This window comes from Cydia splendana, chromosome 23, assembly GCF_910591565.1.
Source record: "Cydia splendana chromosome 23, ilCydSple1.2, whole genome shotgun sequence".
NCBI lineage: Eukaryota > Metazoa > Arthropoda > Insecta > Lepidoptera > Tortricidae > Cydia > Cydia splendana.
Genome location: NC_085982.1, coordinates 7405468 through 7419545, shown reverse-complemented (window position 1 = coordinate 7419545; position 14078 = coordinate 7405468). Strand labels below are relative to the sequence as shown.

Sequence of the window (14078 nt, the reverse complement as noted above, 5' to 3'; positions counted from 1 at the left end):
CAAACAAAAAGAGAAAATACCTACGCGCCACCAGCATGTACATCCGAGGCACACGCCACCGCTTTAAGCCCACTGCCAGGTGGCTTGGGTTCGACGACGGTGCCGCCCTTCCACACATCGATTGAATCTCCTTTTCTACCCTAAATTTTTCAATGTATATTTGCCTATGTATTATTTTACCACTATAAGTCTAAAAAAACGAAAAGAGAAAATGTATCGGGATATTCGGGATAAGCCCCAGGTCATTTAAAATACCTATATCGCTTAGCTACTTAGAAAGGATTGTAGAAGTAAAGAGGACACTAGTCATCTCTGTCCAGGCGGGCGTTGTGCTGGGGACCGAAATTCGATAAGAGTTTGTTAGGAGGTGGCCTATAGTAACGCCATCTATTAGTATCTTGTGGACTATGTTGATAGGGACAGAGGAAATGCTACAGAACTTTTTCTAAGTTCTTGCCCTGCTTCATCTTTCTCCACCTTCCAGCCGAGGATGACATTGTTCTGTTTGGCCTTATGGTTCACTGGTAGAGAATACCATTAGGCATTAAGTCTGCCTTTTGTAGCTTTTTAATGAACAATAAAGTAAAAATAAAAGAAATAATTATGTGTACATATTTATTTTGTTTTAATCATAGTTTTTTTGCAGGTCGCCCAACAGCACGGGTGTCATGGTGGAAGTCACACGCCCTGCTCGCGAATTCCGAAGCCAGAGCTGCAGTCAATTTTAGGCTGCAGCGGTCAGATTTGGGCACGGAGGTCACATGCCAGGTAAGTTGGCTAATGGTATAATGGCTTTTATGAAATAAATGATTGATCTATTAATAAACTGCGCTTTCTGTGACGTAAGGCATGATCATCATCATCTCCTAGCCGTTTTTGGAACAGCGACTGCTTTTCTACCGCTGAGAGCGTCACTGGTGCGCTCTCAGGTGATTGACGTAGCCAATCTTTGCAGCCACTTTCGCTGCAGGTCAGCATCCCTCCGACGTAATTATACGTGATGGCCACAGGTGGTCTGGCCTTTAGCTCGTCACGTGCACGTCACGCACACGCAAGCCGGTGTGCACAGGCCTTTATTGAGGTTTGAACTTCGGATTTGTCCCAACTCACCCCATTTTACGGAACCTGAAATGATGTTTTACTTCTTAACCTAGACGACAACCAATTTGACACATTTTGGCTAAAATTAATAATGAATAGTAATTGTTATCTGTTTTAACAGGCCGTGACAGACCCGTCGCTGGCGCCGGTCTCCGAGAGTCTCTCCATCGACGTAAACCGTGAGTAACAGTCATTTTGTAAACATATTCATATACTGCAGGAATAGGCTGGTGGGTTTGTGATGCCTGTAGCCTGAAGCCTGTAGCAGGCTAAGATCCACTTGGAATCGCGCCACAGCACAGCACTGGCACAGGAGTGGCGTGACAGTATCCCGTGAAATAGACTACCCGCACCTCTCTAATTAATACCTACAGTTAGAAAAAGACGAGTACCTAGTCTATCTCGCGGGCGTGATACTGTCGCGCCACTTCTGTGCTAGGCGTACTGACCAGGGATGTTGCGGATGCAGATTTTTTGACATCCGCGGATGCGGATACATATTTAAATTGAAAATAATGCGCCGCGGTTGCGGATGCGGATGCGAATATTCGCAACATCTCCCGTACCCGTACCATGAGTCACTGACAGTGTCAAAACTGACATAAATATACGCTAACGTCTACGTAATTTACTTTCTATACATCTCGGTCGCACTAATATGCGAGTACGAGTGAGATGCATAGAAATTAAGTTACGTTCTCGATAGCGTTTATGTCAGTGCTGCATACCTATGTACCTAATTATAACACTGACAATCAGGCCTATTCGGATTTCGAGATAATCACAAGATCTTGAGACGATTTAGAGATCAACTAGATCTACATTAGATATCGACTAGATGTGACTTGGATATCTAAGTCATAACTTGTCGAAATCGTTCAAGAGGACCTCCAGAATCGCGGAAACGTCAAATTTGACATATCTATCTTATAAATGTCTTAAAATTATCCGTATCGTAACTTGTTGAAGTTTAGTACAAATCTAATTCATTTTCCGAATCGAGCCGAATGTATGATCAATACAAATAAAATGAATGAATGAATGAACAATATAATTACTTACTGTCTCAATAAACCCTTTTGAAGGCACTGAATTAAAAGTTATTTCTAAAGTTATCTAACTTGAACTGACAAAGAAGCAATAGAAACTCTTTTATCTAATTCAAGAGCGACACACCAAGCTTTCAAAAGCTTACACAAACGTACTAGTGCTTTTACGGAACTTACGGAAGCTTAACAGAGCTTCAAACACTCGACTGGAGACAATTATGAGAGTTCAAGTCACTCAGCCACAGTTCATTTATATTGGTAGTATCCTGACTTCCTATATTTCAATGGAATATAATATAAAATTATAAAAAAAAACCAACGCAACATCCCGTTCTAGCTGATTTCGACCTCGGCGACTTAGTATGTACTGGCTGCGAGCTGACGACGAGGTGGCTGACGTAGCCTATTTTTGCAGTGAATGTGCGTCCACACTCACCGCAGGTCAGCACCATCCGACAAAATTGTAGTTTATGACTACAGGTGGATGGGTCTTTAACTCGTCACGCTTCGCGTCGAGTTCCACTCGCCTCTGCTCTTCAAAGGCTTGCACTTTTGTACTTACTGTATGCCTCCACTTCGGCCGATCTTGTGCCGAAGTCTACCAGCGCGATGGCTCAATGTCACATCTCCGCATGTGACGCTTCAGCACATCTTTGTAGCGCAAAAGTTGGCCGCCCTATTTCCGCTTGCAACTCAGAATAGAAGATGCGCTTAGCAACTCTGTCATTAGACATACAGGAAAAAACCGAACGCAATAAAACGAATGAACGACTTTTGATAAAAGATGTAACCATTTTTGAATCTACAAGAATTTAGATTTTATTATAGATGAGTTTTAAATAAATATCATATTATACTAAAAAAAACCATAAGGAAGGGGACGCCACAAGTCCTCAGGAAAAATTGCATATACTTGGAAAAATTCAACCTATGCCGCCGTGACCTGGGTGGCCGTGGGGCTCAGGCACTTGCAGCCATAGTAGAGAGCGCTTCGATTCCAGCCCTGGGCCCTGCAGCGGTATTATGATCGCGTTTTTATCACCTGTCATGTCATGCGTCCCTTTGCACTTATATAATTGTTAGAACGTGACAGGCATGGTGACAGATGATAAAGAGCCGTCCATCGTAGCCCTTCTGGAGGCTTTGGCCACGTTTTCTTAGTTTGACATTTATTTCGGAGTATAAAACTGCTTGTAATACATACACTGCGCTCAAGTCACCCAGTGCAAGTTAATTGCAAGAACTGGAAACAAAGCGTGCATTTACAATTGAAACTCGCGCAATTATGAACACTTGAAAGAAATATCATTAGTCCTGTAAATTTATTCGAAGTTTAATTAAACTAGTCGTGTAGTGCCTCTTTCTGCTTTACTTTGGGTAGACTTTCTTTTAGGGTTCCGTTCGTAAAAGTAATAAACAATTAGCCTCAGGCGTGACTTTTTTTTTTTTATCATTGTTTATATCGTTTGAACACCAGGAATAATAAAAATACTTTTATAAACCTTCCCATAATATTATTAAAAAATATTTAAAAATGTTGAGAAATTTTGAGCAGTTGAAACGCTCATAATTTTTGGCCGCGAATTGGACAGAACTGATGACGTCATTCGGTGTGAACGCAACTGACGTTTGCTACTTAGTGGCGACTCAGGTCATAATGCCATCTCTTTCACTCTTGGTTGGTCTTAACAATTTGTTAAAATGAATGACTAATGGCGTTGTGTTTCTCTCACTAGCTTTTCGCAGGCAAATTTTTGTACTTTTTATTTATTATTTGAAGCAATTAAATGATATTTTAATAACGGAAATGCATTTGTAATATGATATAATGGTAACCAACATCCGAATAAAAAATATTTTGTTCATAATATACAGTTAGTTGCATAACTGAGTCAATGTGCATCACTTTGACATGCTTCTTTCATTATTTCACAAAAGGCCTGTTATTCAGTTACTATTTTATTATTAATGGTTTACAACACTGATAAACTGACTGAACCATTATGTTATTGCAGATAAAAATAATAATTTTATCCATTAGATTACTGAATCAGTTTTGCACCGATGTCGTTAAATGTAGATTAGTCTGATAAATCTACAGAAAAATATAAAACTTTTAGGTGATATGTGTTTGTCTCAGTGTCAGCAATCTATCCATATGTGAAACTGATTCTTATTAATTGCATTCACAATCTTGATTTTTTCGTTCATACTATATTTTGAAGGAAAAACTGTTAAACTTCCTTTTTTTAAATCAGCCTAAAATTTATATTTTTCTTTGATACGTCCATGTAAGGTAATTAGTTAAAATAGTACATTATATGCTCTTTATAATGTGGTATATAATTAATATTATATCTAACATATTTTTATAGTTATCCCAGAATGAAGTTCACTCCGAAATTTAACCAACAACAAATTGTTTAGGCTATTTGCCTTGACTCAGTTTTGCACCGGACTATACATCGCCAGCAACTAAGTACAAAAATAAGCCTGACTGAAATGATTGACATTTAGATTTTATTCTAGAAATTCTAGACTAGTATTTTTTTATACAATCTTTTTAATGTTTGACGATCCTTTTGTGAAATTCTTAGTGTTAAATGTGATATGTATAATAATCCAATTTTATTATGGAATAATATTAACATCAATAAATTGCTCTGATAATTAGATTAAGATTAATTACGATTCATAAGAGCTTGTTGCTAGGCCTACATGAATAAACTATATTTTTGATTTTGATTTGATTTGATTGATTAATAAGTATTACAATGGGCATAGAATTCCTTACTTTAAATGAGATACCGAATTGGGAATGCCTAAGAAAAATTAAGTAATGCGAAAAATAAGTTAGGTCAAATTTTACAGTTTTCAGTATGAAATTAAGAAAAATGTATAAGACGGAAGAATATCATTTGTAATAAAGTTTTGTAGCAGCACTTAAGAAGTAGATATTCTGCGTATAGATTTTTCAGGCAAATTTGTTTGTCATCAAATTATTTACATTTTACTGAGGTACTGATATTGACTCAGTTATGCAACTAACTGTATAAACTTCATGCGTGAAGCTTAATTGTGCCTACTTTAAAATTATCCTCCTTGCGTCGTATTCCTCAATATTGAGGATCGTGACCTCCCTGCCGTATCACTTTCTCTCCTACGATCTTTCTCCATCCGTTTCTGTCTTTGTATTTTAAAAATATAGCTTACTATAAAGATAGAGTAGCGCTTATAAGTGGTTTATTTTAAACTTTTTGAAGTTGGTTAAATTGTTAACATTTATATTTCTAAATGTCGGTAAAGAACCTTAATCAATAAAAAATATACCTGATCACGTGATCACATAGGTACCTAATAAAAATTTAACCAGATATTTTAGGCATAAAGAAATATCACAAAATAATCCGTTGAGTTTAGAATTTCATTATCAGGGCCGACTTTTATTTTTGTCGTTTTTGTGTCACCTTTCGATAAAATTTTCGTATCGACAGAATTCCTTATTTTGAACAGTATAGGCACAATTTCACCGTATCTCCTGAAAAATGTACTCTGAATTATGAAAACGGAATTTTCGGAACTCAACGGAAAATTTTAAACAATTTTTATCCCAAAATCGGGTCGTTTATTCCGCCCAGAATGAAGAGCTTTAAACTTACCGAATTTTATCAAAATGTGACGAAAAAATTTGCAACAAACCCAAAAGCATGCTAGGTACACTTCTTCCTCGCTTTGTCCCGGCATTTTGGCTCATGGGAGCCTGGGGTCCGCTTGACAACTAATCCCAAGAATTGACGTAGGCACTAGTTTTTGCCATCTGACCTTCCAACCCAGAGGGTAAACTAGGCCGGGATTAGTCCGGTTTCCTCACGATGTTTTCCTTCACCGAAAAGCAACTGGTAAATATCAAATGATATTTCGTGCATAAGTTCCGAAAAACTCTACGAGCCGGGTTTGTACCCGCGACCTCCGGATTGAAAGTCGCACGCTCTTAACCACTAGGCCACCAGCGCTTATGAATAAAATAAGTTTTTGGCAAAAATTTCATTATTGGTACAAGCTTTTATCGCTGACTGTACCTTTCTTACGACAGACAACTAATACTCATCGAGACAATTCTAAAAAACCCCTAACACAATTAGGTTGCGTTGTTTCATCCCAGAGTTCCTATGGCCACCTCCTGTCTCCATCATCAGATCAGTTCGACAGTACCATATTATTGTATTGTCATCAGAACTACATACAGCTGCCAATTTTCATGACGCTACGATCCTTGGAAGATGGTTAAATTAGTTACCTTAGATTCCATTACAAATTAGTTACATACAGGTCGACCTAATAAAAGCTTGTTAATAATGCTACACATTTATTGAATAGGAAAAATTTCGCATGAATTTGAATTTAATTGATGACTTCCTTAACTGTATCATAGGCTATTCAAATTCCTTGAACTACACGCATAAATCGTTTGCAAACCTGCGATATGATCGGTCCATACATAACGATGCTAATCTGTTGGTTAATTGACAGCTTGATATACTTGTGAGCCAATCGGGAAATATGGGCAAAATACCATAAATGGGATTTGTGTTATAGTTAAGGCGCAGTTAGATGCTACTGGCGGTCCAGCATAAGTTGCGTTCTCGCGCGCGAGTCGATACTTGAAGTCGCGCTAGATATAGCCCCCTCCACACTCGTGCGCGAAGCCGCGAACGCGAGTGTGGAGCGGGCTTATGGAGTCGCGCGCGAGAACGCAACTCATGCTAGCAGGTCAGACCTAACCAACATTGTTATACGAAATGAGAAGAGTCTAGAAACACTGACGCATACTTATTAAATATTAGGATTGTAGGCATTCAATGTAGTTAAAGATTATTACAGACTACCTAAGGACTGGCCTTACGGCTAATAATAATGAGGCATGACAGGGGCCAGTACAGCGGTGTGACACCGCTACAACGCGATTGGTTGATGTCTTCGCATCACGCGCGCGATTGGTCGCAACTAGTTGCGTTAAACTGCACGATTGGCTCGAATTCGTGAGTGACACCGCTGAAATAGTACCATTTTTAGTGCCCGTAAGGCCAGTCCTTAGATATATACGTCAATGGCCAAAAAGCTAAAAAAAACGCAAGGTAAAAATTTGGTACTCAAAATTAAGCTTTTAAAGTAACAAAACAAAACTTTAAAAGTTTAAGCTAATTTTACGGTTTCATGTAGAGTTCGACTTAAAAAGTTACTTAATTTTTATTACCTCACTTGCAAATGTAGCTTGCCAATGACACACAGTGTAAACACAGCCTTAAACAACCTACATGGAAACAGTATTAAGGGGGATAGTGACAAATTTATTTAAGTTAAAGTAAATCGTATCGTGGATATAAATGGCCGCCGTTCCCGTTAACGAGGATTGACTGCTCGCGGCGTAGTTTATGTTGTCGAATAAATATGGCCACGATAAAATGTAAACATTGCTTTTTAGGGTTCCGTCAGGTTGCGAAACTCCTCCCTTCGGGCAAACTCGGCTCCGTTCGGCTCAGCATTGCTCCGAGCAATTATTAGGATTAACACAACTTGACGTCCCTTTGCGTGCACGACCACAGATAAGATAATGGCTTCAATTTTGACAACCCTAAATAGCCGAAAGGGATAGTGCCATATCTTAGAAAGGGACAGCATGATTCGACCTTAAACCGCTGTCAAACTTCGGTTTTGTAGGAAGTTTCCTTTCTGTACGGTAGTACTATTATTTATTCTGTGCTTCCGTACCCAAAGGGTACGAAACCCTAAAAACAAGACCCTATTAATAAGACTCCGCTGTCCGGCTGTCTGTCTGCCACCAGGCTGTATCTCATGAACCGTGATAGCTAGGCAGTTGAATTTTTTACAGATGATGTATTTCTGTTGCCGAACAATAAATACGAAAAACAAAATATGATAAATATTTAAGTGGGGCTCAATACCTACTACAAACGTGATTTTTTTGCCGTTTTTTGCATAATATTGCGGAACACTTGGTGCGCGAGTCCGACTCGCACTTGGCCGGTTTTTTATTTGTGTTGATAAAACCTGCTTTAATATGGCTTTATTTCTTTTGTCGGGAACAAAAATGGAGTGTAATTGAATGTAATAATATTTTAATTTCGCGAAAATTTTACGTAATGGCCTATATGTATGTAAGTATGTACCTAAGTATGTGATTTAACACATTTTAAACACATTATTCTATAGTACCCCCATCATTTTTAATACATAAGTAATATACATTTTTAGTGACATTTATATGTTGATGTCCATATGTTGTGTCTTCATTTATGTGTTTATACCTATACTAAATAAAAGTAAACAAATAATTTGTACATTTTCGGGTAGTTATAACATTTATTGATTAACCAACCAAATACAAAACTACCTGGATCTGTCACTGAACGACCTGACTTTAACCTACATTATTTGATCATGTAATGTTTTCATCTACCCTCAACTGGCTTAAGAAGCCATTTGAGGGTAGATTTTGTTTACTCTTTTTTAGGGTTCCGTACCCAAAGGGTAAAACGGGACCCTATTACTAAGACTTCGCTGTCGGTCCGTCCGTCCGTCCGTCTGTCACCAGGCTGTATCTCACGAACCGTGATAGCTAGACAGTTGAAATTTTCACAGATGATGTATTTCTGTTGCCGCTATAACAACAAATACTAAAAACAGAATAAAATAAAGATTTAAATGGGGCTCCCATACAACAAACGTGATTTTTGACCAAAGTTAAGCAACGTCGGGAGTGGTCAGTATTTGGATGGGTGACCGTTTTTTTTTTTTGCTTTTTTTTGTTTTTTTTTTTGCATTATGGTACGGAACCCTTCGTGCGCGAGTCCGACTCGCACTTGCCCGGTTTTTTAAATACCTAAAGACTCTAATAAAATGATCGATCAGTCTCTAATAAAATGTTTAAAAATGTATAAAACCCATGCACTTTGTCTTAAAAACATCTTAGTTATGACTCGCTAAGTGATTACAGGGGTGAAGTTTTTAAGATCCAGTTTTGAGAGATAATTTAGTTATCCCGTATTTTATGGTTAATAATAATGAGAGCTCGTTATTGCGGTGCCCGGTAGGTTAATTATCATTATCAAGTTTCTTGTTAGGTGGTTTTATATGTATAATATCGGGTGGAACATAACGAAGGACTTTTACGCAAACGTTTTTTTAGGCTACGTACTTTATTTTTCACTTATTAATCACGTTAATATTTCTAACCGAAGATACAGTTTGTTAAACATTAGTGCAAAAATCTGTATGATTCAACTCTAGCAAGTAGATCCTATTGAATTTCATTTCATTTCATTTATTTATTTGACCAACTTACATTTACAACAGATTGCTAAACATGAAAGTTATAGGTCACAGTACAAAAATATAAAATTATTAATCACATAAATAGCATTTTGTTAAAATATAAGATAAACACGTAAACATTTCTATTTATAGGAAGGTCAATTTAAATTTTAATATAAATTAATTTTGATACACATATTAGACGTAACATGACATAACATGAATGACATGACATGTGTCAATTTAAAAGGTAAATAACTTTGTAGGTTTGTCACTGGTATAAAAATATTGCATTTTAATGACTTTGTTTTACTTTTTAATCCAGCTTTACGATTATAGTAACTCGATTGTAAATCTCTTTTATCTAGAAAATAAATATTTAAGTGGGGCTCCAAGCAAACGTGATTTTTAGCAGTTTTTTGCTCAATGGTACGGAACCCTTCGCGCGCGAGTCCGTCTCGCACTTGGCCGGTTTTATAAACCCACATACATGGAATTTCAATGTATTTCAATATGTATCAGTCATAAAAACTACTACTTGTTTCGAAATTTTCGAAACATAAGGAACAGGCAATAAAAACTTCTATTTGATTGAATGCCATAAAATAGAAATTAACTTAACATACTGATTTTATTTTAAAATAAAAACAGAACAGGGTAAACACATCTTATTTGTAAAATGCTGTTTAAAATTACTTTATGTGCCATTGTCGTAAGTGCGAATGTCGCGGCACGTGAACATAGCCCCCTCCGGGTGTACAAAGGGGAGACGGACTCGGGGAATGAATTCCCCTTCGTCGTGCTACTCCAAAAGAAGAAGAAGTCCACAGTTGGAATGGATTCAAAGAGTGATGCGTTTATACGGTTACAAAAATTAACTTTTATTGCAATTTTTAATTACAACATACAGACGGAAACGGTTGTAGTGAGGATTATTTGTTGAAAATACGTTCGGCGAGACTCATCGGTATATTATTTTATATAATATACAAAATATGTACTTTTGTCAATAAGCTTTATAAAAATATTTGTATTTTTTATACTTTAAAACCTTACAAGATGTAGTTAAGTGTTACAAACTTCATCTTCTTCAACATTCAGTGTACTATTAGTGTTATTTTCTTGAAATATATTATTAAAAATGTTTGTCCATCATTGTATCCTTTACTGTAATTTAATACTTCCTCCTTTTTCTAATTTAATTTATTTATTCACGAATAAGCTTACAGTCTAATGAACCAAGGCGCTTATAAGTAATGTTTAATATTATACATGCTATGTTACACTTACACTATAAAATTACATGTCAACGGTACAAAAAATAATATGTCAATAAAGCTAATAAATATTAATTAATCAATTAAATTCAAAAATTCATACATGCCTTTAATAACGTGGTAAGATGCATGATAAAAAATGTCAACGTCAGATAACCGCACTGACATATCATTTAATAGAGCGATAGCTCTTGCAGAGGGAGCGTTTGCCGCCCAGCGCGTGCGCCTCACCGGGCATGCGAACAGGCGCCGGCGCCGTCGCGAAACCGCCGTATATAGAAATCGAGCAAATTTCCTCTGGATTCTTTCGATCATGAGGGTATATTTGCTTTCGTGCGGATCCCAGATACAAGCACCAAATTCAAGTTTACTGCGAACATAGGCGTTGTATAGCAACAGCAAAACACGAGTGTCACAAAACTGGCTCGATACCCTCATGCTAAACCCCAGGACCTTATTCGCCTGCTTACATATCTTGGTAACGTGCGTCCTAAAGTCAAGTCTCGAGTCCAAGGTCAGTCCCAGGTCAGTTACCTCATCAACGCGATCCATGAATGCGTCTTTAATGTGGTATTGTTTGATGTGAGGTGACCGAATTCTAGAGAACGTGCTAACTTTACATTTAGATGTGTTAAAATGCAGTTCATTGTCCTCACTCCACTCGGTCACCGCGTCTATGTCCCTCTGGAGGTCCTCCAGATCAGACTTGTCTCCTGCTCCCAGAAACAACTTCAAGTCATCAGCGAACAACAAACAGCCAGTAGTGTGTACCACGCTCGGCAAGTCATTTATCATTATCGTAAATAATGTTGGGCCGAGAGTGCTGCCCTGACTCACGCCGGACCGAGTGAAAAAAGGTCTAGAACTATATCCACCCCACTCAACGTACTGGTTTCTGTCACGAAGGTAATTAGATAGAAAGTTCAGTAGGTGCGGCGTAAAACCCAGGGCACTACATTTTTGAAGCAGGATGTCATTATCTACCAGGTCAAATGCCTTTTTGAAGTCAAAATAAGCCGCATCCACCTGCCGACCTGCATCTAGCTCGTCTCTGACGGGGTCTACAAAGTTTACATGGTTAGTGACAGTAGACCGAGCACGACGAAATCCGTGCTGACTGTCACTTAACCAACATTGTATCTGCTGGCTGATGCGGCAGTTATGTATATGTGTGTCCTTTCGACGGTTCAGATATTTTGAACTGCAACTGCTCTATCCATTTGTACCTACCTCATAAAATATCACTTACCTACTCATAAAACCGGACAAGTGCGAGTCAGACTCGCCCACCGAGGGTTCCGTACTTTTTAGTATTTGTTGTTATAGCGGCAACAGAAATACATCATCTGTGAAAATTTCAACTGTCTAGCTATCACGGTTCGTGAGATACAGCCTGGTGACAGACGGACGGACGGACGGACGGACGGACAGCGGAGTCTTAGTAATAGGGTCCCGTTTTACCCTTTGGGTACGGAACCTAAAAAAGCAAGAATAGGCGTGCATGAAATATAGGGGGCAGCATAGGAGCCGTCAGATTTTTGGCGCGAGGCGTAAATGTGTCGTTTATGCTTCCGATGTAGCCCACAAGATGGCAGAACCTACTATGCACAAGGAAACGTACCGACGAGAACGGTAGATGGTAGCACTTGCTTTGGCAATGTACATGTGCACGTATGTTTCCGATTCAGGTCACAAGATGGCAGACCCTCCAACGCGCACGGTCCCTATAGCAAGATACACGTCATCCACATTATAACTAGAAAACTCACAATATCGTCCACTCATGCTCGAAGCATGATATATTTCAGACCAATAAGGACCTAAATGGGAACGTCGCTTGTGACATGAATCAATGTTTTTTTTACACAACCATGGGTAATAATAGCGTAAGCGCCAACGGCGGTGAGGTCTTTTCATACGACATGACACTTGTTAGGTGCTTTATTGTGGATATTATGATAGCCAGCTTGATTGACATATCGATTAAATCGTCAAAACGTGAGTGCCACTACAGTTGACCGGGCGGCCGATTGTGAGTTGAAAATTCGTTAAGATTATGAGCAAACCTCGGATTTTTTTCCCATGGTAAGATGAAAGAAAACTATGGAGTCGATATTAAAACTAAATTTTAACTCATACTCGTTCATTTAATTAATATCGAAAGTAATGAAATCAATAATTTGAATGTAATTAAATTATATTTTGATTAAAAAACTGCCACACAATAAAAAAAATTACATTAAAAATCTCTCCTGTTCCATATTTTCTGGCGTAAAACAGGTGTCTTGAAAAAGATCGTTAAGGGCATAGCTAAGGGCATATCACTTCTCACATCGTACTACAAAAAAAAACATTTTAATTAGGTACATTAAGTAAGATTAACTTTCGATTGACATTTTTGATCTGTCAGCCTGATAAAGGGATAAAAGTATTACGGAACTAAGAAAACGAGTGAGTATGAGTATGAATATGAGTTAAATTTTAGTTTTAAAATAGACTCCATAGTTTTCTTTCATCTTACTTATTCTTGATTATGAGCTTGTTTTGATACGACACTGATCGCAATCGGTTCATGGGAAATGCAAAGAAAATGATGATGATGACTCACGTTAGACCGGGCCGTGTCCAGGCCGGAGCTTCCGGCGCATCGTTTTCTATGGAAAGCATCACGTGATCGCGAAAGTAAGCGCCGGAACCTCCGACCCGGACACGGCCCGGTCTAAGAGCTGTTTCCCACTGATCCAGTTTTTTGCGGGTACGATTTTCTGCAGGATCCCGTTTTAGTAGTATACGTGCTAGTAGTTCACTCGTGTGATACTGCATGCATACTACAGAAAACTGGATCCTGCAGAAAACCGTACCCACAAAAAACTGTACGTCAGTGGGAAAGAGCTCTAACGTGAGTCATCCTTAAGATGTCTAATATCAATCGTTAAAGTCGTATCAAAATAAATCAAAACCGTGACAAACTGTGAAGTCAGAATCGGACTCTAGTTAAATTGATATCGTTCAGCGGTTAGTGGTTATTCGTTAAAAAATTGAGTATAAAAATTCTTTAACCTCATAAGTCCCTGATTTCAAAAATAAAACAATTGCTTCTAACTCGGAGTAATTAACAATGGAGCCGCCATTAACAGGCGTTCCCCTCTGTCGAAAATAGGCGGCCAATGGTCAACCACATGTCAACCATATGTCAACCATATGTATGGACTGACTTTTATCTGACATGACGTACCTATACATTTGATGTGCCCCTCCCCCGCAAAAAACGGCAGACTATTTTGTACCGAAAATTTTAGACATGGCGTCTCCGTTGGTT

At 38.2% G+C, this 14078-nt stretch overlaps 1 protein-coding gene across 1 annotated transcript in view; it reads left to right on the top strand.

Moving 5' to 3' along the window:
- Positions 1–14078, top strand: part of LOC134801803 (B-cell receptor CD22-like) — a 700667-nt gene that overhangs the window by 618260 nt on the left and 68329 nt on the right. Inside the window, exons 7-8 of the mRNA XM_063774411.1 lie at positions 647–768; positions 1223–1280. Coding sequence (XP_063630481.1) covers positions 647–768; positions 1223–1280 — 180 coding nt within the window. The remainder of the gene's footprint in view (positions 1–646; positions 769–1222; positions 1281–14078) is intronic.